General features: G+C 43.8%; 1 protein-coding gene across 1 annotated transcript; it reads right to left on the bottom strand.

Annotated features, from left to right (window-relative positions):
• Positions 1-8,347: 8,347 nt before the first annotated feature.
• On the bottom strand, positions 8,348-25,015 carry TMBIM6 (transmembrane BAX inhibitor motif containing 6). Its single transcript, XM_006075799.4, has 10 exons — positions 24,878-25,015; positions 17,795-17,882; positions 17,317-17,425; positions 14,547-14,667; positions 13,284-13,332; positions 13,079-13,176; positions 12,798-12,877; positions 12,211-12,311; positions 11,453-11,528; positions 8,348-10,364 (listed from the first exon to the last, which is right to left on the bottom strand). The coding sequence occupies exons 2-10, from the start codon at positions 17,848-17,850 to the stop codon at positions 10,344-10,346; spliced, it is 711 nt and encodes a 236-aa protein (XP_006075861.1). The 5' UTR covers positions 17,851-17,882; positions 24,878-25,015; the 3' UTR covers positions 8,348-10,343.

The raw sequence follows: 25,015 nt of genomic DNA, 5'->3' as shown, positions 1-25,015 counted from the left end.
GGTGGAGAACCACCCACAGGAGCACAATTGAAGACAGATCTCTAATAAGTGCGGTGGATGATTCCTGCAGGAGAGTGAGCCTGCAGAGCAGAGTCTGGGCCGAGGGCAGCTGGAGCCTAAGAGGACAAAAGCCACCAGGAAATCGGGTTTCTGTCATTGACTAGTGGGAAAGCTAACAGGATAGCACTGGGGGCCTTTTCTAACGCAGAAGCACTCCAAGGAGTTCTTTAAGAGCCTCATGTTTAAGTTTGCCTCATATGTTCTGTGTGAGAGTCTTCAACTTCAAAAAAATCCTTTCCTACCCAACAATTGGAAGACACATGGCCACCAGGTGGCGCCCAGGCGGCAGCGCCCATCTGAGAGGTTTGCGGGTCTGAAGGGCCACCGTGTGGCGAGGAGAGGAGATGCAGGGTGCCTCCCTTCAGCATCGATGACCCTTACGCAAGGAACCTGGGTTGCTATCTCCTCGCACCTACTGCATGCGTTGCACAAAGTACGGAGAACAGGAATATGTGGACTTGGATGGACATAAACTGTCTCTGTCAGAGTCTGTTTCCCCTGAACTCCCCCACCAAGTCCGCCCCCACCTGGGACTCGTGGTGGGCATTTTTCCCACAGCCAGTCCCAAGGCAGGCAGCATTGGCCAAGGAACAGAAGGGACTTTGGGCTTCATTTGCCTCTCTCTTCTTGCCCCTTCTGAAGTCAGGACACTCAGCTGGGGCCCTTCCTCCCCACGCCATGCGTCCCCTTTCACTCTATTTCTTCATCCACCCGCACTGTCCTTCACTCAAGGAACATTCACTGGACCCTTAGTAGGTGTGAAGCAATGAGCTAGACCAGCGACCCAGGGATGAACATGGCAGGCCTCAGCCTTCAGGACTCAGTTCTGGTGGGTGATGCCAATGATGCCAGTCACCAGGTGACAGATCATAGGACGTGGGGAGTGCTATGATGGACGGTGCCCAGATGCTTAGAGGCCCCAGAAGGGGCTAAAACCCAGTCTTGGGGGTTCAGAGAAGGCTTCCTAGATGAGGTAAGAAAACTAAGGCCTGCAGGGTGGGTGTGATGAATCAGGCAGAATGGATGCAGATGAAAGTTCTAAGCAGAAAAATAAAAATACCAAGGCCTAGCAGTGAAGGAGTTTACTATGCCTAGAGGACTGAAAGATGAGAGGACAAAGGTAGGCAGGAGACTCGAATGTATGATGCAAAGTTTGGACTTTATCCTGACAGCAAAAATGAGTCATTGAAAAGTTCAGTGTTCACCATCAGAAGGATTCATCTAGAAAGAGTGTGCAGAGTGCGTGGGAGAGAACGAAGACTGGGAACTAGGAGGCCAGTAAGGAGGCTGGAGCAATACTCCAGGCGAAATCCAGTAGGGCCTGAACCTAGGCTGCAGGGGTTTGGTTAGAGGGCAGATTAAAAAGATTTCCACAACCTCCTTAAGGTTGCGGGACTTCCACTGGGGTCACTATCCCTTCATAAAATATTGAGATTTTTGAGATCCACCTAATGCTTTTGAACTGTGGTGTTGGAGAAGACTCTTGAGAGTCCCTTGGACTGCAAGGGGATCCTACCAGTCCATTCTGAAGGAGATCAGCCCTGGGATTTCTTTGGAAGGACTGATGCTAAAGCTGAAACTCCAGTACTTTGGCCACCTCATGCGAAGATCTGACTCATTGGAAAAGACTCTGATGCTGGGAGGGATTGGGGGCAGGAGGAGAAGGGGACGACAGAGGATGAGATGGCTGGATGGCATCACCGACTCGATGGACGTGAGTCTGAGTTAACTCCGGGAGTTGGTGATGGACAGGGAGGCCTGGCGTGCTGCGATTCATGGGGTCGCAAAGAGTCAGACACGACTGAGTGACTGAACTGAACTAAACTGAACTGAGTTTTATGTATCTATGGTTTTTCCTTTTCTTATTTTTTAAATTATGGAAATATGATAACATATTTTTATATTTTATCATATAAAATAATATGATAACATTATTTTACAGGAAATATTGTTTTAGCTTATCTCTTCTTTTGCAGGAGACTTGGAAAACATAGAACAAAGTTACATATTGTTCCACTATATATTACAATTATTTGTTGCAAGTAGATAAATTAAGATTTTTAGTTGGACTATCAAACTCTCAAAAATTAATAAGATGAATATGAAAAATGAAAGTGTTAGTTGTGTCAGACTCTTTGAAACCTCATGTAGCCTGCCAGGCTTCTCTGTCCATGGAATTCTCCAGGTGAGAATACTGGAGTGGGTTGCCATTTCCTTCTCCAGGGGATGGTCCCGATCCAGGAATTGAGTCCAGGTCGCCTGCATTGCAGGCAGATTCTTTACCATCTGAGCCACCAGGGAAGCCCCTATATAATGAATATACAGAGAAGTAGAAGAATATAGTAGACCTGAATGGCTTTTACTTCTCACTGCAGAGTAATATTCCAGTGCACGGGTGTACCACTGTTAATTTGCACAGTAAATTCCCCTGTTGAAGGGTGTTTGGATTATTTCCAGTTTTTGCTAATTAACAAATAAAGCTTTTCTGAACATTTGCGTATGGAGAGTGGGGAGGGTTTTTGGCCACACCACGTGGCTTGTGTGATCTCAGTTCCCTGAGCAGGAATGGCCCCTGCAGTGGAAGCTCAGCTTCCTAACCACTGGATGACAAGCAAAGTCCCTGTGTACAGATTTTTGTGTGAATACAGATTTTTATTTCTCTAGGACTAATACACAGCAGTGTAATTGCTTTAATAAATGTTTAATGTTATAAGAGACAGCCAGTTACGTTCTAGAGGTTGTACCGTTTTATCTCATCACTGGTAACGTGTGTGGGATCCACCTTCTCACCAGTACTTGGTTTTATCGCGGTTTTTTTTACAAATTGGTCATTCTCGTCAGTATATAGTGGTATTTCATGGTTTCCTTAAATTGCATTTGCCTAATGACTACTGAAGAGGAACTAAAAAGCCTCTTGAGGAAAGTGAAAGAGAAGAGTGAAAAAGTTGGCTTAAAGCTCAACATTCAGAAAACGAAGATCATGGCATCTGGTCCCATCACTTCATGGGAAATAGATGGGGAAACAGTGGAAACGGTGTCAGACTTTATTTTTGGGGGCTCCAAAATCACTGCAGATGGTGATTGCAGCCATGAAATTAAAAGACGCTTACTCCTTGGAAGGAAAGTTATGACCAACCTAGATAGCACATTCAAAAGCAGAGACATTACTTTGGCAACAAAGGTCCGTCTAGTCAAGGCTATGGATTTTCCTGTGGTCATGTATGGATGTGAGAGTTGGACTGTGAAGAAAGCTGAGCACCGAAGAACTGATGCTTTTGAACTGTGGTGCTGGAGAAGACTCTTGAGAGTCCCTTGGACTGCAAGGAGATCCAACCAGTCCGTTCTGAAGGAGATCAGTCCTGGGTGTTCTTTGGAAGGAATGATGCTAAAGCTGAAACTCCAGTACTTTGGCCACCTCATGTGAAGAGCTGACTCATTGGAAAAGACTCTGATGCTGGGAGGGATTGGGGGCAGGAGGAGAAGGGGATGACAGAGGATGAGATGGCTGGATGGCATCACTGACTTGATGGACGTGAGTTTGAGTGAACTCCGGGAGTTGGTGATGGACAGAGAGGCCTGGCGTGCTGCGATTCACGGGATCGCAGAGAGTCAGACACGACTGAGCGACTGAACTGAACTGAACTGAACTGAATGACTACTGATGTTTAACAGCTTTTCATGTGCCAGTTTGCTATTTGTGTATCTTCTTTGGTGAAGTGTCTGTTCAAGGAGCTGACTCATTTGTATGGTTTTTCAATATGCCAAACAGCCTGTATGTCTATCCCTCACTTGTCCTCAGAGCTGACATCTTCATGGCCTTCTCATGCTGACCTTCTCATGCTGGCCTTCTCAGCACGTCCAAAACCAGAACTGCCATCCCCCTGGGCCTCCCCAGGGAAGAACTAACACTGGGAGGGTTTACTATTGTTCCAAACACTGTCCTTAGTGCTTTATATGTTTTAAGTAACTGGATCCTCACAGTCATCCTGTGAGGTGAGTACTGTTTCTGCCTCCGTTTCACACATGGGGAAGTGAGGCACAGACATCTTGGTTGGTTCACCCCAGTTTGCAGAGCTACAAGCGGACAGTAGGGCCATCCAGACGCCTGACAGCCGCCCTAGACGTTTCCTTCTCCGCTCTCTACATCTGTTCAGTCACTAAGTCCTGAACGTTTCACCTCCTGAATGTTTTATCTCATTGTCTATCTTCCTGGCCTTATAATTACTGCTGTTTTTTAAATCATCTTTTCTCTTGCCTGGACCATTTATTTCCAACTTTCTATTATAGAAATTTCCAACAATACAAAAAAGTAGAGAGAATAGAACAACGAATGTATCTATTGCCCAGCTGTGTGTATGTGTGTATGTGCACACGCATGCACCAGTGCTCAGTTGTGTTAGACTCTTTGGGACCCCATGGACAGTAGTCTGCCAGGCTCCTCTGCCTATGGAATTTTCCAGGCGAGAATATTGGAGTGGGTTGCCATTTCTTCCTCCAGAATCTTCCTGACCCAGGGATCAAACCCACATTTTCTGCATTTTCTGTATTGGCAGGTGGATTCTTTAACACTCAGCTGTCATGGAAGCCCAGATACAACCAACATATACTCATGACCATTCACTTCATCTACGCCCTCCACTCCTTGCTGCCACCCAACTGCGTTATTTTGAAGTGAATCTCAGGCAGTATATTAATACATCTATAGATACTTCTGTATGTATCTCTAAAAGATAACTTAAAAAAAATCACAATTACATGATGAGCATTATGCATTAGCAATATTTCTTTAAATCATCAACCATCTAGTCCAGGTTGGTGTAAGTTATCTATTGCTGTGTAACTAAAGTGTTTTAAAGCAACAAGAAACATTCATTGTCACTCGGTTGCTGTGGGTCAGGAATTCAGGAGCAGCTTAGCTAGTTCTGGGTCTGTGTCTCCTGAAATTTCTGTCACTTGAAAGCTTGACAGGTCCTGCAGGATCTGCTTTCCAGGTGGCTCATTCACACTGGCTGGCAAGTCAGAGCTGGCTGTTGACTGGAGACTCAGGTCCTCTCCTGAGACGGCTCGCCACCTGGCAGCTCGAACCGCCTCAGAACCCGTGCCTGGCTTCCCTCAGAGCTAGTGAACCAGGGAGCCAAGGAGGAAGCTGCAATGCCTTTCATGACCAAGCTTCATAAATTGCACACACTTCTGTGGTGTTCCTCCCACCATCTGTGCCAGCCTGCTTCAATGTATACAGGGTGTGAACGCCAGGCCAGGAATTTTTTAGGGGGAGGCAAGCATCCTGGAAAACGGTTACCACAGGCTGAAGTTGCCCCATGCGTCTCTCATTTACAATTTGAAAGTGAAAGAAAGAAAGTGAAATCACTCAGTTGTGTCCAACTCTTTGCGACCCCATGGACTGCAGCCTACCAGGCTCCTCTGTCCATGGGATTCTCCAGGCAAGAATACTGGAGTGGGTTGCCATTTCCTTCTCCAGGGCATCTTCCCGACCCAGGGATCGAACCCAGGTCTCCCATATTGCAGGCAGGATCTAATTCAGTTTTACATCACTGCATTTTCTTGATAGGGCTCAAAAACTCTTTAATTGGAGGATAATGATAACATTGTGATGGTTTTTGTCATACATCAGTGTGAATCAGCCATGTGATGTGTACATGTGACCCCTCCCCCCACCTCTCTCCCCACCCCATCCCTGGCTCATAACCCTTAACCTCTAGGTTTCTTTCCCTCCTTTTTTTTTTTTTTTTTGTTCTTGCTTCATCTTTTTGTTGTTTAAAGAAACCAGATTGTTTGTCCTTAGTTTTACTAGATTTTGCTGCCCACCTCCCCATGATGTCATTTACATAGTCCTCTGACGCTTGTCTTTCCCATAAACTGGTATGTAGATCTAGAACCTAATATGCCTAATATTCAACTTTTTTTTTTTTTTGCAATTAACCTTTATTGGTTGTGTTGCTTACTTTCATCAGGAGGCATGTCACGTTGTCTCTTAATATGATGTTGGTAGCTATTGATTAGCATCACCCAGCTTCATTATTTCATCAGAGATTTACAAAACACTTCTAATCTTCTGGGGCTTCCCTGGTAGCTCAGTCGGTAAAGAATCTGCCTGCAGTGTAGGAGACCTGGGTTCAGTCGTTTGGTGGGGAAGATCTCCTGGAGAAGGAAATGGCAACCCACTCCAGTATTCTTGCCTGGGAAATCCCATGGACAAAGGAGCCTGGCGAGTTACAGTCCATGCGGTCACAAGAGTTGGACACGACTTAGCGGCTAAACCACCAATCTTCTAATTTCTTCATCTATTAGCTGGTATACATCTATAGAGAGAAACTTGAACTTATTTTTGATTACCCTTAAGTACAGTTTATACAGAAAAGAAAGGATAGAGGAGACTGGCGGGCTACAGTCCGTAGGACTGCAGAGTTAGACATGACTAAGCACTTAGCAGCAGCGGCTAGCATCCACCAAAAGTGACCAATATTTTAAAAATATCATTATGAACTTATGAGTTTAAAAAGTTTGATTTCAACCCTTTGCTCTTATAATTCTTATTGATGCTCAAATTATCCCATCTTTGGCCAGAAGCCTCTTTAGCCCCCGAGTCCTTCTGAATGATACTGCAGCAGCCATTTTTGATAGTTCCTTTGCTTTCTGGCATAACATTATGTTCCAGGTTGATTTTGTACATTTCCTGGGCCGACCTCTAAGCACCGTCTTTCCAAGGAGCTCTGCTTCCTTTTACTGACACGTGCGAGACCACATCTGGGTGTTACTGTAATAGCTGCCTTTCAACTAGCCCCTTCCCCATTCTACTCTGTAGCCACCTGAAATGTGAGGACACAAATCCAACCACTCCCTCCCTCCAAGCTCTTCAGTGCTCTCAGCTGCCCTCAAGACAAGGCCAGATCCTTAGCACCCAAAGGCAGGCCCTAAATTAGTTAGTTCCCTTCCTCCTCCTCCTGTCCTCCTGGTCCTCTCAAAATGTAGAACCCAGCCATTGCAGCTCCCAGTGCACCCCATGCTGAATCACACTCCTGTTCATTTTCTGATACTAATCTCGACCTGAAAAGGCCCATTCCCAGCACTGCCCATCTTAACCTCTGACTCGATCTTCAAGATCTCACCTTTGCTCACATATCACTTCCTACACTTTTCCCTAAATCAGGGTACAGGGTTCTCTCTCTCGTCCCATGGCCCTGCATTTCTGTGGTGACTGAATAGCAGTTAAGTGCCTTATCCATCTTTACCCCCAGCATGGAGCCTGTTACCTGGTGCCAGGTAGACACCCCGTCTGACTCCCTGCCTGGTCAGGAGACCGTCTCCTCTCCCAACAGACACCTTTCCACTTCTGACGTCCATCAAGACCTTCCCCACTCTAAATCAGCCTGCAGACCTGTTAGGCTTGGAATGAGTAGCTATGTCACCTCTTAAAATTTTAACTTGTGACTGGTGGGCAGGTTGGGAGACTAAAACAGAGCTCACTGCCCTGCTCTGGTTACAAAGATTGGGATGGGGTGGCAGGGGGGACTATTCCCTGAAGCCCCTCCCATTTCCTATTTCATTGCAGCTGGAGCCTCAGCCATCAGTCAGACTAACAGGAAGCTGTTGAGCAGAGGGCAAGCGAGCCAAAATGGAGCAACTGGAATGCAAATTTTGGCTTTTGATGGCATACATAAACACTATGAAGACAAGGATTTTTATTTTCACTGATTTATAGCATCAAGAACAGAGCCTGGCCCAGTGGGCGACCATGAATACTTGCATAGTGAGCGGGTTGTGGTGCTTTTTCCATTACATGCTGTGCTTAGTTGCGTCGGACTCTGGAATGCCATGGACTGCAGTCTGCCAGGCTCCTGTCCATGGGGATTCTCCAGGCAAGAATACTGAAGTGGGTTGCCATGCCCTCCTCCAGGGGCACTTCCCAACCCAGGGATCGAATCCCGGTCTCCCGCATTGCAGGTGGATTCTTCACCATCTGAGCCTCAAACTTCAAAGCTTGGCTGTATTCTGGAATCAGGTATACATGCTGCTGCCATGAGCTCCCTGCAATAAAGGCCAGGTGGAAGAGGACCGGAAAAAGGCCTGGGTTGTGTATGGAACAGAATATTCCCAACACCTGTGGCAAGCTGGGTCTACAAGAATGGGAGGCCTAAGTGGGGTCTCTTTGTTCCTATTGATACCTAGAGCAGAAACTTAATCCTGTCCCACTCCCAGCCCCAAGAACAAGAAGTCAACAGCACCTCAAACTCAGCTGTAGCCTTGAATTCCACACACACACACCAGAAAAGGTTAAGGAATTTTATTTTTTACAAATTAAGACTATGTCGATTTCATATATTTCTGAATCAAAAACACCTTTGTCTTCACAGTATGAGTTAGAGAATGCAGCCTGAGCTGAAAACCAAGGAACTAGAAAAGAAAGTGATAACTACAGTGATTGCTGTATTAAAAACCTGTTAGGCATTTTTTTTTGTATTTTTTTATATCTTGTCATTCTTGGCACTGTTTCTAAAGAAAAACTCCTTTAATCCCAAGCAAAAAAGCACAAGAGGTGGAGTTCGGCTTCGGATGTAACTCAGATTCTCAGGCCTAGCAGAGAATCAACAAATTTATGGAAAGCTGCTAGTGGGGGGTTGATAGGAAGGAAATCCCTTCTGGTAAACTGTCAAGCGACAGCCTGGGAACAGCAGCTCAATCAGAGAGCAGCATCCTCTGCAGAAGCAAGCCATTCTTCCGGGTGGCATGCCACTCCAGGAACCACACAGCCTGAGAACACAACTGTCTCATGGGGTACGGTGATGTGGTACGCTGCGAACCAGCAGCCACCGGGTCAAACTGTATACTGGTTGTGAACGAGGAAAGCCAAAAATGGTGTCCTACGAGCAATGAGTTTTCAATGGCTCCAGCCCTCCTTAGGCTGAAGCTCTGTCAACAGCCAAAGCCACAACCATTCCCAAGGTTGCCTGCCCTTCTGGGCCAGCTTGACTGTAGCAGCTCACGGGGAGCAGCTGGTGATCCCCATTAGTACTGCCCCCTACACTTGCAAACAGAAAGTTGCAGGAAATCAGGGGTTTGGTCGCGCGGCCCCTGCCTAAAGGCAGCTACAGATTTCTAGAAACCAGTGAACAGACCAAAACCTAAAAGTGCATCTGTAAAACGGACATTTATCGACTGCCCCAAATCTCTGGCCTGATACTACTTATTAGTGCTCAGGTGGGATAAGACAAAAATGCACCTAAGGACTGTTCTGAATGCTGCCTCCTGAGTCATCACAGCCGGTTCCCCTGGTCTAAACAAAGATGCAGTCAGTGGAGATTTTGCTCTCTCCTGCCTCAAGCGGGTCCTTATCTGGGTTTGTCTGGCAGGATTAGTTACAATCACCCTAGAGGCACAACCATGCCCCTTCCTTATCCTTCCTCTCCTGGGATCCTTAATCATAGTCACCTAATAGAGGCCACTCAGTAATTAAGATAGTGATCAAAAAAAAAAAAAAAAACACTGGGACAGTTTGGGAATTTTCCATATCTTGCCATACATAATCAGCCTTTCATAAATGCCTGACAAGAATTTCCCTTAGTACTGAAATCCTCCCATCCCCATGGAAGGAAAGCAGGCAGATTCCCTGAGGATCAGATAAGGGGTTGGGAAGGGAACACACACAAATCCACATTCCTTTTGTGATAGCAAGGCAGAAAGGTGTGTTTGCCAGACCAGCAGAGACTTAAGCAGCTCAGAGGAAGCTCAGCATCCACCAGAAGAGGCTTTCATTTTCCTTGTAGGGGCTGACAGCTCAGATACAATGAGCCCAAGTAACAATGGGACCAGCAGTCTTTCCAGTGGAAAACACACTGCCTAGTCCCACAGGAACTGTGCACAAACCAAACAACGCTGAGGAAGGAAGGGCCGAGGCGTCTTTACCAAACAGTCCGGGTCCACTTGGTGAAGCTTGGCCGGAGAGCGGACTCTTGGAGCTTGCCTCTGCTGCAGACCCCGCTCCTTCTCACGGTGGGCTGGCTGCTTGAGCAGAGGAAGGGGCTAGGGGTGGGGGCTGACAGAAAACGAAAGCGGGGAAAAACCCCAGGAATACGAAGCCAAACTCCAAACTATATTCTGCTAATCAGTTTTTTGGATCAAAAAATTCAAAATAGAGAAAACCACAAAGTACAAAAGCTTTTCTGATGCTTTTCATTATCACAGAACACGCCACCTGTAATGTGTGCAAAGAGGAAATGAGGGGCTGAGGGAGAGGAAGTCAAATTGGGGAAGGCTGGATGGCTGCTTCACTTCTTCTTCTTCTTATCCTAGAAATGGAGGAAAATGACCCAATTAACTTCTGGTGTTGACAGTTAAGCTAAAACTCTTGAGTGAGCCAACAGCTGACTGCCTTTGATTAGGTACAGTTAAGACGGAAGGAGAGAAGCTACTTTGGTGTAGGAGCTAAAGCTTAACCGTCTTCCACTGGCAGTCCCCCAAACTGCCAGACTTGACAAGAATAAAGGCTACGCACTTGCTCCCGCTTCTAACCGACGTGAAGCTAGGCGCGCTGCCTGACCACTCCTGGTACTCACAACCGTGACAGCTCAGATCCCCACCACCAAAAGCTGCAGACTGGCAGTCTATCCTAAAAGAACTAAATGAGAGGCCAAGACCAACTTTCCATTAGGCCTGAGACGGAAACATAAATCCTGGGCGTAAGCCAACATGCAAAATAATCCAGTCCAGCCAAACTCTTCACTGCACTGGGGTGGAAGCCCAGTGTATAATTACATGAAAGAAAGGCGAGTTCTTTGGACCGAAACTGGGAGGCTGGCTTCGTGCTCAGGCCCATTTGCGGCACAGCCGAGACGGGGCCACAAATCCTATCCAGTCGCCAGCACGCACCACTGCTGCACTGTCCCTTGCTCCATTTTAAGTTCTGTGAAGACAGGCTGTGCTTTCAGCTGTTCCCCTACTACTGGAGTGGACAATGCTTGCCCCTCACTAACCCTACCTAGAATACCTCACTTGGGAAAAAAAAATTAGACCAACAAATGGATACAACTGGCCTATTTCTGAAATTATTATCCAAATCCTCTAGGATCTCTTTTTGACTCAAAGCTATCTTTACAGCCTTTAAATTCTTCATATATACTAATTGTTTCTTGCTGCCACTGAAGCGCTTTTCCTTCTGATACTAATCTTGGGGAGACATTTTCTAAAAAAAAAAAACAGAATTGTCTTTACTTGTTCCTTTTTATCCAACAGCTAAAGACTTCTAGTTTAACTCATATTCAGTGGCCTGCCTTACAAGTACCCTGGGCCCACACACAGTGTGAGCAAGCTCTCAGGTCTGAAGGACACACAGATGCTGAGCTCAGGAGCCTGTCTTTCCTCTTCGGGTGGTGCTAACCTTCTCATTCATAGCCAGGATCATCATGAGCTTTCTGAAGAGAGTTATGAAATCCAAGAAGAGGTCAACGCAGTGCCTGAAAGAGAAGAACCAGGTTATAAACTGCACTTTCCATGTGTCTTTATCCACAAGCCCACAGAGGTACAGGGCATAAAAACCTCACCCCAACCCCAAGAGTCAACCTCACCAGCACCCTACCACCAATGAAGTACTCTATTGTCTGAGACCCTCTTTAACTCCATGAAGCCATGGAGCACAGAAAGAAGAAAATTTAGACTGTAGAGGCTTAAGTCTGAACTCTGAACAACCTAGTTGAGACTATGAGAGGATTACATTAAAAAAAAAAATATATATACACATAACTTTTTCTCACTGTTAATGGTTTAAAGACTACACCAGTATAAAGAGTAAAACGTGGAAGATTCCTCTCCCTCTCGTCTGCCTAGAGGTAACCACTATTCAAAGGATAAGATAATTAACTATCTATCAATAGTCCAACTTTTAAAAATCTGATGTCTTTCAGGAACTGAGAAAGACAATGCTTTCTAATGGATAGTTTCAGAACCCTGGATATTCCATCATGTATACCCCTGGTACGCTGGCCACATAAGTCAGCCAGTGCCACCTGGTCCACTCTTATTCCTACCAATGTGCAAAGAAAGGTGAGTCAGACAAAAGATCATCCCAGAGATTCAGGAAAGAGCCGCTGAAGAGTAGCCTCCTCCTCCATACTTATTAAAGACCATTTTCACACTCACCAGATATAATCTTTATCTCCATTTTCAGCCTTTTCAATAATGAGTTGAGTATCAAAAAGGACAAAGCCACACATGACCACCAGCCCCATATACAGGTTTGCCTGGCAAAAGAAGAATGAGACGTTACCATGCGGTAGACATTGTAGAGAAAAACAAGGACCTCTCTCTGGTCCTTGGTCACTTCAAAGTACATCAAACACTAACCCTACAGACGTAAACATTCACGAAAACTGAAGCCCACAATGAAGACCATATTACCTTCCCAAGCACAATTCTGCACTTATTTTTTTTAGGTCACTGAAAGAGCTTTGATCGTTTTAACAAGAAGCCACTGCTGGACTGGTTTTAGAAAAATGACTTCTGGGCAAACCATCATCTCCACTGCAATGCCCAACCCCTGTTCAGTCTGTACTTTGACCTGGAGCAGAAGGCTCCACTCTGAAAGGGTGAGTGGGGAGGCTTCAAGAGCACTGCCCATGAAGATAAGAGTTGTGGCGGATTCCTAGCCTATCCTGGTTTTAGGAGATTAAACAAGGAAAAAGAAACACGAGGTAAATGGGGACTGGAAAGTTATATGCAAATCTCACCTGGAAAAGCCAAACAGATCCGAAGAAAAGGTTCCCCAGGGAAGACAAGAGCATGAGGCTCATGGCCGACATCAAGATACCTAGAAGGGAAGACAAAAACCACTTTGAGAAAAGCTAACACAAAGTTCAGCAATCTCATTAAAGCCATTCTTTACTTTTTCCCCCAAAACAAAGGCTTTCATTCTCAACCCAACAGTTACAAGTTGGAGGGAGGGAAAGGGTCCCAGGGAGAATTTTGGCTAAAGCAGAGATCCTCTCCCTGTTTTCCAGCTCATACATACCTCCTAGAAAGAGGTAGCTACGGCGCCTGGCATAGAGTGCACTCAGGGTGAAGCAGGTGAAGATCATTGCTGTGCCCATGAAGGCAGTGGGAAGGATGCTGTTAAAGGAAAAGGCCATTATATCAAGGGCTACAGGTATATAACCTTTGTTTAGAAGGTATCTTCATTAAGGTAGAAAGACCTAAGACACTACTAACATAGTTACCTGGGGTTGATGGCAATGCACAAGTCCAGAGCAGGGCCCAGGCCAACTCCTAGAAAACAAAAAGCCCCAGAACATAACATAAACACCAATTCCTGAAGGATTAATCAATAGCATGGGCATGCCTACAGTCCTAGAAAACAAAACATGTGGAGTAAGATAATTCAGTCTCCCTCCCTTCCATCCTCAACTGTTTTCCAGAGAACATATACTTGACTAAGTTATTTATGGACAGAGCTGCAAAACCAAGTCCTTGGCTGAAAATCATGGATGACACGGAAGGAACAGAGATTAGAAGAAATGAAGCAGGGAGTTCAAACACTGTCAAGCTAAACTGTAAGGCTGAAAAATTCTGAAGAGCAGTGATGTGAGACTGTAATGTGGGCCAGATCGAGAATCAGAATAGAAGAAAAGGATAAAGAGCAAAGTCGTGAAAAGTGGCCAACAACCTGTAGTCATGCAGACTGACTCCCTGTGTAGCAGAAAAGGCCAGACCGGTTCTGCAGGTGGACACTTGCCAATAGGAGGGAAACCTGTCCCAGCTCCAACACTTCCTCTACTCTGGCCATGCCCTCTCCTTCTGCTCATCCCACCTCTTAACACTTTCAAAATCCAGCTTTTCCTGATCTAAAAATCTAATCTCTAAATCCCTTCCTTTCTACAACTTCTTCAACACTGTACAGATTAGACGCACTCAGAACAAGTTGTATTAACTCAAATGTTGCTCTGTGAGTATTTTTACTATGTAGCTTGAACTGTTTTCCTTAATGATTATTCTAGAAGAGCTGTGCTTGTACTTCTTTTCTTGAGAATCAGCAAAGTGCCCTGTAGGATGAATCTTGATGTACAGCTTTAATGAACTGTCTGCAAGATTCAGAACAGATGCTCCTACGAAAGTGGCCAGCATTGAGTCCTTAATTCATTAAGTCAGATTCTTGGGCCGCTGTTTAGTCCCATGTCCACTGTTAACAAGTCATGCTACCTAAGCTCTTAAACTTCATTCATTCAAGTACATGAATGCTTATTTTTGGATACAAGAGTAGAAGTCATAGTCACGAGTCACAAACAGCTTACCCTCTGGATGGGGGAGCAAGATGCACTTATATGAAATAAGAAAGTAATACAAGGCACACTCAAATACAAGACAGGATAATACAGTGTGCCAGCTGGGATGCATCAGAATACATACATATCTTGGGCCTTGGTCTAAAGAGATACTAAAATATAGTGTCGCGCCCTCAAAAATCAGAGCCATCCCAAACATACCTGTAAGGAAAGCAAATCCAGCCAGAAGTCCCAGTCTTTTTTGCTCAGTTTCATGGCTATGAGGTGTTGCCATCAGCCAAATCATCAACCCCAAAGAGCCCAAGGCAGAGAGCAGGCCAGCCTGTCAGATCCAGAATCAATAATTAAATACTTGAAACTATCAAATTTATCTTACAGGAGACTTTATTGGATTAAAATATTCACCTGAACTTCCTAATATTTGATCTTAACCTGGAGGCAGTGGAAAAGGCAGTGAAGGCAGAGGAGAAAAACCAAAAGCCTTGTGGGACAGGCTTAGGACCATGACGGCTGCTGGAGGCAGTCCATCCACTATAACTACCCAAGTCAAATTATGAGTCTTGCCCAAGAAACAGAAAAGATGAATCAAAATTGACAGGTGCTTAAAGAACATTTCAATCTGCAGAATTAAGTAGGAATGACCTCTTTTTGATCCCTTTAAAACACATACACAAATATACAGAGAGAGAGAGAACTGAATGACTGTGTACTCATGTACCCCAAAACTCATGTTTACATCCCAATCCCCAATGTAATGGTATTTGGAGGTGGAATCTTCAGAAAGTGATTAGGTCACAAGTGTGGAGCTTTTTTGAAGGGAGATTAATGATCTTATAAAAGATTCCAGAGAGCTCCTTTGCCCCTTCTACTATGTGGGGACACAGAAGGTGGCCGCTTACACAGGAAGCAAGCCCTCACCACACAACAAATCTGCCCGTGCTTTGACCATGGAATTCCCAAACTGTGAGAGATGTTTCTTGTTTAAACCACCCAATTTATGGTATTCTGTTATAGCAGCGTGAATGAACTGAGACAGAGTAAGAACCAAAATGTTAAGAGTTATTTTAGGGTGACGGGATTACAGGGTTTTATATTTCCTTCTTATAACGAATCTGTTTTCTAAATTCTCTATGGTGAACATGTATTAGTTTAAGAAAAAAAAAATTTAAAGCAAATGGGACAAGTAACAGGCAATAGAGACAGAAAAAAATAATTAAAGATGTATGCAGACACCAAAGTTCCTTCCTTCTCTTAAAGGTAGAGTCGATCCTCAGTGTTCGCAGTAGTTATGTTCTGCACAGTCACTGTGAGCAATGAATCAGTGATACCCAACAAATGCTCCTGGAGGAAATGAAGGTGTAATTCTTTCGAGCGTCTTGTCAACGTTTTTATCAACTGGCCTAAATAAAATACAAAACCTTACTGAATGTGTGTTTTCTGGTTAAAGACACTTGGGTATGTAGTACTGACTCTTTAACACAACTCGTGCTCAGCAGCACTGTAATTCATGCCTGAACAAAGTTTATCTAACACACGTATTTTCTCTAGAAGGCACATCACAGTATTGCATTGAGCAATACCAGACATTTGAGCGTTATGCTTGGGGCCATTTTAAACATCAAAATCACCAACAAAAATGATAAAAATGCAAAAAATGTGGCACTAAATAGACTATGAAAAGGACACTTGTTGACAGTATGAGAGCTTGAAAGAAGGCAGTATTCTTTGCTCAATCTCAGCTAGAACATGGTGCAGCGGACAACTCAAATTTTCTGCCACTCTGTGTATGGCTGTAAAAGTCCACAAAAGCACCACAAAGGTTGATTTTAGAGTTACAAATGAATCTTGGCAAGTAGGTGAATTCACAAATATGGAATCCACAAATAATGAGGATGACTGTGTCTCACTTAAAAAAGCCAACACGACCAGAAACCAAAAGGGCCACTGTTGCCTAAAAGGTACAATGTTTTGGTCTAAACTCGAAGGATCAAAGCTCTATCTTTGAGTGTCCAAAGTAATTTTTCACACAGCTTCTGCCAGGAGATGCCTGAGCATTGGGGTGTCTGAGCATGCCACTCCCCAGCTGTGGCAAATGCCAACATAAGTACATCTCCATATTTACACTAAAAAGGACAACTCTGAAAGGGACCAGTCTTGATTAGTGAGCCTCACACTTTCTGGTTTTTCCTCAACTGTTCCTTTTATTGATGCTAGCCAAACTCAAACTCTCCCTCAACAAAGGAAAATGAGTTGTATCATAGAATAAAATGCACCAAGTCCTTAAAGGTCTCAACCCTGTCTCTCCTGGAAATTAAACATACAATCAGTGTTTTGTATCCAAGTACTCCACAGTCATTCAGGCAAAAAGAGGAAGAATGGAAGAACAGATAAAAAGGTTACTGTGCAAAGTCACCCCAGCATGCATGTCAAGTCTCTACTCAGTGGGTGGGGGCCTCGTACGTCAGCAGCTCGGCATTCAGTGTCAGGGTCAAGACATCCTGTTTTCAGTACCTATAGAGGGCATAACTGCCAGAAAAAGTAAATGGCTCTGCATGTCCTGATTCATGACTGGTTTTGGCTGGGCTTCCCTGATAGCTCAGTTAGTAAGACCCCTGTTCGATTCCTGGGTTGGGAAGATCTACTGGAGAAGAGATAGGCTACCCATTCCAGTCTTCTTGGGCTTCCCTTGTGGCTCAGCTGGTAAAGAATCCACCTGCAATACGGGAGACCTGGGTTTGATCCCTGGGTTGGGAAGATCCCCTGCCGAAGAGAAAGGTTACCCACTCCAGTATTCTGGCCTGGAGAAAGTCCAATGCGACAGACATGACTGAATGACTTTCACTTGGCTGGGTGCAGATCCCAAACTACTGAAAAAGACTACGGAGAGACACAGGCTTGTACCACCCTGCTGAGCTAGTTTCTTCCTAATGCAATTTATGCCACAGCAACTAGAGAAGAAAACTGCTCTTACCTGAATGAAATGGGTGACCACATGGATATAGGCCCCCGCAGCCGCCACAAACATACAGAGAGCAAAACTGGCATAAACCTTCTTCAGGTGCTGCTGTGTCGAGGGGGTTCTAGGAAAAAAGGTTAATAATGGCCATCACTCCAGGACCAATCTATTCTCTAAGCTAAGGATAATTTTCCTTCTTCTCAGGGAATATATGAAAGTTTTAATACAATAAAGAAAGAACAGAAAATCTTAAATTCTGAGGAAGGCCCCATAGCCCAGAATTAACAATTGGTACCCAAACTATAATAACTAACTGGCTTTCAGTGACCACACAGCAGCCCTTAAGGGTTTGGATGCTTTTATCAGAGCCTCTGGACTCTAGCAAAGTTAATGTTAGTTCATATATGCAAAAGTTAATACAACAGGAAAAGGAAAAGAAAAAAGACATAAAAGGAAACATAAAAGGAAGCACAGTCAAAGTCAAAGCACTTACATGTGGGAAAATTTAAAGAGTGCATCAAAGTTGATCTTCCGATCAAATATATTCATGATGCTAGTGTCTGTGGGACACAGCCTCCGCTCTGTGAAATCAAGGATATAAAAAAAGTTATCCGAAAGATACAGGGACACACAAAATAACAAACAACTTTCTTTTGATTTTTTTTAAATTTATTTACTTTTTACTGAAGGATAATTCCTTTACAGAATTTTGTTGTTTTCTGTCAAACCTCAACATGAATCAGCCACAGGTATTTGTTATGAAAAACAGCAACATACGAGTTTGGAAAAATGAAAGTTATCTGAAAATCCCACTGCCCTAACACAACCATTTTCCTTTTTACATATTTCCTTCTAGAATACATTCGCAATCATATGCAACCAGTTTAAAGGGGACAAACTCATCTGCTGCCCAAACTGTTTCATTACCAGCAATCGATTTCCATTTTTTCATTAGGTAACTTGCCCTTTAAAAGACATTCTGTTTCTTGGAGAAACAAAGAAGGAAACTTTTTTTGTTACAATCCCCAAACTAACTTCCTGAGGAATCCTGGGCCATCCTTAAGAGTTCACAGGCACTGCTACCATTTGTTCCCTGAGGTTCTCTCTCACAAATGAAAACAACTACAATGGCGGGCTTGCTTCCTGATTTCCCCTTTCCTTTCTCACCGGAATCCCTACTCACCTCAATAGCACCTTCAGTTTTGTTCTTAAGGATGGACACAGTGAGAAGCTCCAGAACCTACTAAAGCCATTCCCCTCACCTCTAAGTCACGGGACTCTGGCCCTCTTGATCGAGATGGTGCAATGATTGCAGGCTGTTGCACGGCCAACCACAGCCTTCCATAACCATGATGAATACACCCTCTAGAGAACACATTTATAGGATGGCAGAATCCAGCATCTGGAAAGTGTCTTTGATTAAAGCTTCCATTAAGTGCCCTAATGACATCCCTAGACAGAACTTGCAACAGCACTGAAGCAACCTGCAGAGCCAAGTTTCTCTTACAACAAAGCTCGAGTGCCTCTTGCTTCCAATTTCAAGAGTTAAAGGTGGGGATGGGGAGGGCGGTTAAATCCTCAAACACCCTGGAGGTTGTTAGTCAGAAAGGGGCAACATTCTGTAACCAGACCCCACTGAGTGGAAATTGTGGGAGCGGAGAATGGCAGTTTGCTTTTTGGCATTTCCCAGGGGGTACTCTCTCTCTTAAAACTGCTGATGGAAAAACCAAAGTCATCAAAGGTTGTTAAGATAGGGAAGGAGGTGTCAAATAAGAATTTCTCCATGATTTAGTGTCTTGTGAATTAAAATCATTAAAAAATTAATTAATTAAATAAAACTAGTTTTTCGCCATTACTATCAACTCTAAGTTTTTTTAAATCAACTCTAAAATTTAAGTGAAATATGTAATTATCAGATTTTCTAGATGCAAAGGTAAACAGCAATTATAGTAGCAACTTTATGGGGAAAATGCAATAAAGTAAACATTTAATAAATATGACAAGGTGTATATGACAACTTCAGAACTGTTAAAATCAGAGGGGAAAAAAGTTAGGACTTTGAATCAAGGAAACATATGACAGTTTCCTCTTGGTCTGTTCCAAACAGACACTAACACACAGACAAGTAATGAGTTAAAACTGTTCTTACAAGTTTTGCCAGACAGACTAAACGCACCAGTTTTCAATCTTAGCCTTAACTACCTGTGCTCAGAAGCATAGAGAAGAGATACCCACATTCAGTGGTTCCTGTGTAAACTCAGCTGAACAAGATTAAATTGCATTCATAACTCAAAAATAGCAGCTCCCATACCAGAAGTATTTTCAGTCCCAGGAACAGTCAGTTCTCAGCCCAGCTTGAAGTATTCAGAACCATTAACCAAGTAACTCAGTTAACATTCCAGAGGGCCCCCACAGTTAAGTGAAAATCTTTGTTTAAAGATTTGCTTTTAGAAAAGTACAAAGAATTCCCTGGAAGTCTGGTGGGACTCCATGCTTTCACTGCCAAGGGCCCAGGTTCAGGCCCTGGTCAGGAAGCTAGGATCCTGCAGGCCGAGCAGCTCAATCAAAATAGATAAATAAATAAATAAAATGTAAAAGCACATTAAAATAATTTTTATGTTATGTGTATTTTACCAAAATAAAGGAGAAAAGTATACTGCAAGTATCTAAAAAGGTACTCAATAAAGGATTTCCCCTAACATACATTGAAACCCATTACAGAATGGATACCAGCATTGGTTTGTCTCACTCTGGACCCCAACTCGTACACAGTTCTACACTCCGATCTGAAACAGTAAAGTGGACAATGCCTCTGAGACTCATGGGAAATTTGCCTGCACTGCATTTGTAAATGAGAAGTAAATGTTCAAGTGTTAATCATAACTAAATTTCTTTAATTTAGAGACTCATTTTATGCTTTCATCCTTAGAAAGGCAGAATACCAAAACTTGTCAAAATTGGTCACGCATACATTGCTAAAGCTTTATTGGAAGTGTGGTTTCCCAGGCCGGCCTCTCTGCCAGAGGCACCCAAAAACATTGCATAGTTCTACCAAGAAAGAAAAACTTAAGTGAACACATTGCTTTGAGTCGGTATTCATGAGGTCTGCTTTGGTTTGAGGAAGGAAGGGCAGCAGGGGCAGGCAGAGGGAGACAGGAGTCAGATAGTCTGATCAAAGAACACCTATGTCTTCTCACATACTGTTAAATCTCCTGTTTTATTTTAAGCATCTCCCTTAACCTGTCCTAAAACATAACAGCCAAGCCTTATATTTAAAAAAAAAAAAATTCTCCTCAATCTTATTCTAACACATATTAAGTACAATGCAAATGAAACATGGCCAAGCGGCCAAAAGCTATGCAAAACAATCATGCATTTAGCATTCATTAAAAAAAAAAAAAAAAAAAAAATCCTTGCCTTTGAAAAAGAAAAGCTTGCTGACTTGGAGCCAGCACAGAAGCTGCCTCAGTGTATACAATTTAACAACATTAAACCAATTAAGTCAAAGAAACATTGGTCACACATTGATTTAAACATTCAGTGTGTGAATTATATGGTTCTTCATTCCTGTTGTAGTACACATCCAAAAGGATCTGATTGATACTTAAGAAAAATCTCATGTTAAAAAAACAAGTGGGGGGGGGGTGGAGCAGTAATTTTGTTAGCAGTTCTTCCTACTAAATAGCTTGTAGACTCTGTACAACCATGTCCCTGGAACAGTGGTTAACATGGCCAGCTGCCTCTGAACCCTGGCTACTTCCTTAGCTGTATAATGCAGCAAGTTTCTGGCACTTAACGTCACTGTGCTTCAGTTTCCTCTTTTGTAAAATAGTAACACTTAATATTCCCTACTTCATAGGAATGAGGACTAAGCAAGAGAATACAAATAAAGCGCTCAGAGTAGTGCTTTTTTGGTAAGACCAGCTCAATATGTTAACCATTGTTGTTACTAGTGTAATTCATTCCTCTCAGGTCCTCAGGGCATGACTTCCCTTTTTTTTTTTTTTTTTTTTTTAAATTTGTTTAGAATCATTTAACAGATGTTCCAAATACACCCTTCACAGGGCTACAGGTGGTGGGTTTCCCTTTTTTAAGTCTAGTTTTAGAAGACATTTATCTTAGACCTAATTTATATACACTCTGTATTTTACTTAAAAAAATATATTATCCAATAACTAACTATATCCTGAAGGCTTAACAGTTACACAATGAGAGAGTAAAATTAAATGGGAGGAGGGGAGAGTCTAGGAAAATTATAAACTGGAATTGAAAGGAACCTGGTTAAGCTAACTACCGATTAAAAGGTTTAAATGGCATGTCTCTCTGCTGGTACATTTACAGTCTCTCCTGTCCCCCAGGACCACAAAGGTGTTTTGAGACAGCCTAATAACCACTAAGTGATCGTCTGATGTGGAAAAGAATTTGATGAAGTAAATGGTTATTTATTAGCTTGATGTTTTCCTTGCCACCCTTAGGAGGCAGGTCAGTTTGGTTTCAGGAAATCCAAGAAATTCTGTCTCCGCTAGGGCTGAGCTTTGATTGTCCTAGATTTGGATTCCAGATGTCCCAGCCCATCCCTTAACTTGGACCAAAATTCCTGGATCAGGTAACACTGCATCTCTAGGAGGCTGCCTCAGAACCTAACAAGTAACTGGAGATGGAATGCCTATTGCCTTCAATAAATTATTTTTTTGCATCAAGCTGACACTACTAAATCTCCCTCACTAAAGCACAATTGTTTGACAGACACTGAATCGCCTTAAGAAGGTCTCAAAGTCCTAAATGCATAATCATCCTCCAGTATAAACCAGCAATCCCTCCCCAATAAAACCATATTTAGCCCAAGTGAGAGCAGGCATAGATTAGGACAAACGGCACACTCACTCAACCCTCATTCCTAAAGCTCTTTTTTCCCCAAGTGTTTTGGATTCCAGTTAACTGTGCAGGAACTTTTCTCACACATTTTGTTGTAATCACTTTAAGAACCTGCATGTGATTCATCTCGCTATCCCCCACACTTAAATCTCCAGAGTAAATCTAGATGCTACTATCTAATGAAGCGTTGCAACCACACATCAAGATTTCTCAGCTGGCTCAGAGAGGAACTTACCTTAAAGGGTCATTCAAGTGGCCCTAAAAACCAGTCTACAGTTTTTCTCTCCTTGGTTTGAATACTGTTTTTGAAAACAAAAATGTGTATGTGTTATATAAAAGCTACTCCCTACAATTTGGTTAGTAACTCTAGAGGAGAGCAAGGTGGAGTGAAAGACATTTCTACCAGTTTCTACATCCAAAGTAGCAAAGAAAAATTTAGCAAGATAACGCATCAAGAGAATATTCAGTGTTTTCCCAGAGCAGACTAATACCCTTGGGTAGTTTATGAAACAAAGTGAAACTCTTCAGGCCAGTAACGGTACCTCCTGTAACAATACCACTGACTGCATTTATATAAAACTTTACAACTTTCAAAGCGTTGTATTATGTACATTATCCCCTTTGATCATTATACACATGAAGAAAGGACAAAAATGATTAGTACCTCTCTAAAGATTAGACAGTTCAAAAAAGTAACATAATAGTATCATGAGCACTGGATTTGAAGTTACAAGTCCTGCCATATTCTGCCACATAACTTTGGGGAAATCACTTTACCTAAGGTCATCTAGGCTTCCTCATCTGTGAGAGAATGACGATTAACACCTTCCCTATCAAGCTCACTGAATGCCAATTAGAAAATCTCTGTGAAATTACTGTAAAGTGTTAAACACTACAGTGGACATTAAACAGACAGTACTGCTGACAAACGTCAGAAAGTTAAACAGTGGAGCCAGGACCGGTTAGGTAAACTCTAGTGCTCTTATACTATTACACCCGACAGCAGAAAAGCAAGTTTTCCCTAAAGCAGTTTCAGCTGCTGGTCGAGAGAAGTTGTAAAACAACTATGACAACAAACATATCCCGATTCCTCTTACACTTTTCTCTGTATTTTTCAGCATTTCTACAGTAAATATGAACCATACACATATGTCAGGAAAAAACCTGGAAATGGCTGACCAAATATCTGGATTAATTTTACCTTTCCTATTCTTTAGGAGAGTGAGACTTCAGTGGATCAACAGGGGAGAAGGGAGAGAGAAGGAAAGAAAGAGGGTACTAAGCCAGGTTTCCACAACAAAATAATGGAAAAGGGAAACACTGAATCCAAGTTACAGAGTGCACTTCTTAAGGCTTCAACCATTCTGACTCCACTGGAGGAAAATGGCAGAAAATCTAAATGTCAACACTCTTGAAGCCAGGACAGAAAAAAAACATTAGACGAGGAAAAAGAAAACACCGAAGAGAATAAGTCAAGTCATTACAGAAAGGTGTTTGCAGAAGCCATAAGAAATGTGGTTATAAAATTTTTATCTTTCCTGAACTTAATTCTTAAACTACACATTCAACCAAAAGATAAACTTGAAATAAATAAGTAACTAGAAAAGCCCATTTGCCGTTAACCTTTAACCTTGAAATTTCTGTCTATGTTTCAGGCACAGTCAGCTCTTCTGCATGATTAGACATTCACAACTGAACTATTGCTGGAACAGAGTCTCAAGTTCAGTAAGGTTTTTGTTGTTGTTTGGTCAATGAAAGGCTGATGAAGCAGGCAACGCAACCTGGGCAGGCACAGGGCTGCAATTCCTCACTTAATAAATACACAAAAATACCACAGCTCCAGCAAGTAGGTCCAAGGGGAAAAAACAAAACAAAACTGCCCGATGACGCTTTCCTGAGCGAACTTTGAGAAAGACGCCCACAAGGCCCAGGACCAGCAAAGCCAAACCCACCTCACCTGTCCAAAGGTAACCAATCAGATCAGAGCGGGGCTGCCCAGTGGGGCTGGCAAACCAGGACTAGCCCTGGTCTCTCCTCACCTCCCACCTCTGCTGTTGGCTTCCAAGTAACTAAGGCGCCTCCCATGTCACAGAAGAGTGTGGCATCACCCGTCCCGCCGTGACAGGGCAGCCTGTCGGACCAGGTACTCCGGAGTCCAAGCCCCAGCCCCTCACCCACAGGCGGCCTAGCCAGAGGCCTCCCAGGAGGCCAGCAATCGGTCGGGAGGGGTTGGGATGACCACAAGCCCGTAAGGTTTCGCTTTCATTCTCCTCCGAAGGAAGGGGTGTGTGTGGGGGGCGGGGAAACGCGCCCCGAATTCAAGGAATCGAGGCTAGGCCTAGGCAGTTTACACTTGGGCGGAGCAGAAGGAGGGACGCGGCCTGGGCGGGGCAGGAAGGCCAAGAAAGGGGCCTTCGATAACATTTACGCGCAGAATCCCCGCCTCGACGCCGCGCAAAGACCCAGCAACCTTGCCCCCCGCCTCTGCCCTGCTACGGTACAGTGGCGCATGCGCCATTGTAGTTCCCTCGCTTCCCTCTCCGCCTAGCTTTCCGGAGTCCAGCGGCCGAGCAAGGCCCAGTTCCCCCAGGATGCAGTCCGTCCGAAAACGGTGACAACTTCCACTCTTTCTCAGGCAATAACTGCTAACCTTCTTTCCATTTCTCACTCCCAGCCTGCGCACTCCTAGCTTCAGACATACCTTCTAACCCGCCTCTCGGGAGCCCACACAGCTCTTCTAACACCGGATGTGCTTCTGACTCTCCCAGGGTCCGCTCCAGACTCTTTACCTTGCGTCCCCGCCCCTCGAGGGAAGCCCCGCCTCCGTATTCGGCCTAAG

This window comes from Bubalus bubalis, chromosome 4, assembly GCF_019923935.1.
Source record: "Bubalus bubalis isolate 160015118507 breed Murrah chromosome 4, NDDB_SH_1, whole genome shotgun sequence".
Lineage (NCBI taxonomy): Eukaryota > Metazoa > Chordata > Mammalia > Artiodactyla > Bovidae > Bubalus > Bubalus bubalis.
Note: the sequence above shows the minus strand (reverse complement) of the source record. Positions and strands in the feature narration are given on the sequence as shown.

What these genes read in the sequence shown, in the direction of transcription:
- TMBIM6 (XM_006075799.4), bottom strand. Translation starts at nt 17,850, where the DNA reads ATGAATATATTTGATCGGAAGATCAACTTTGATGCACTCTTTAAATTT. An exon ending in TGGTCACCCATTTCATTCAG is followed by an intron (nt 14,668 to 17,316) that starts GTAAGAGCAGTT and finishes TGGATCTGACAG; the next exon opens with GCTGGCCTGCTCTCTGCCTT. An exon ending in TGGATTTGCTTTCCTTACAG is followed by an intron (nt 13,333 to 14,546) that starts GTATGTTTGGGA and finishes TTTGTTTTCTAG; the next exon opens with GAGTTGGCCTGGGCCCTGCT.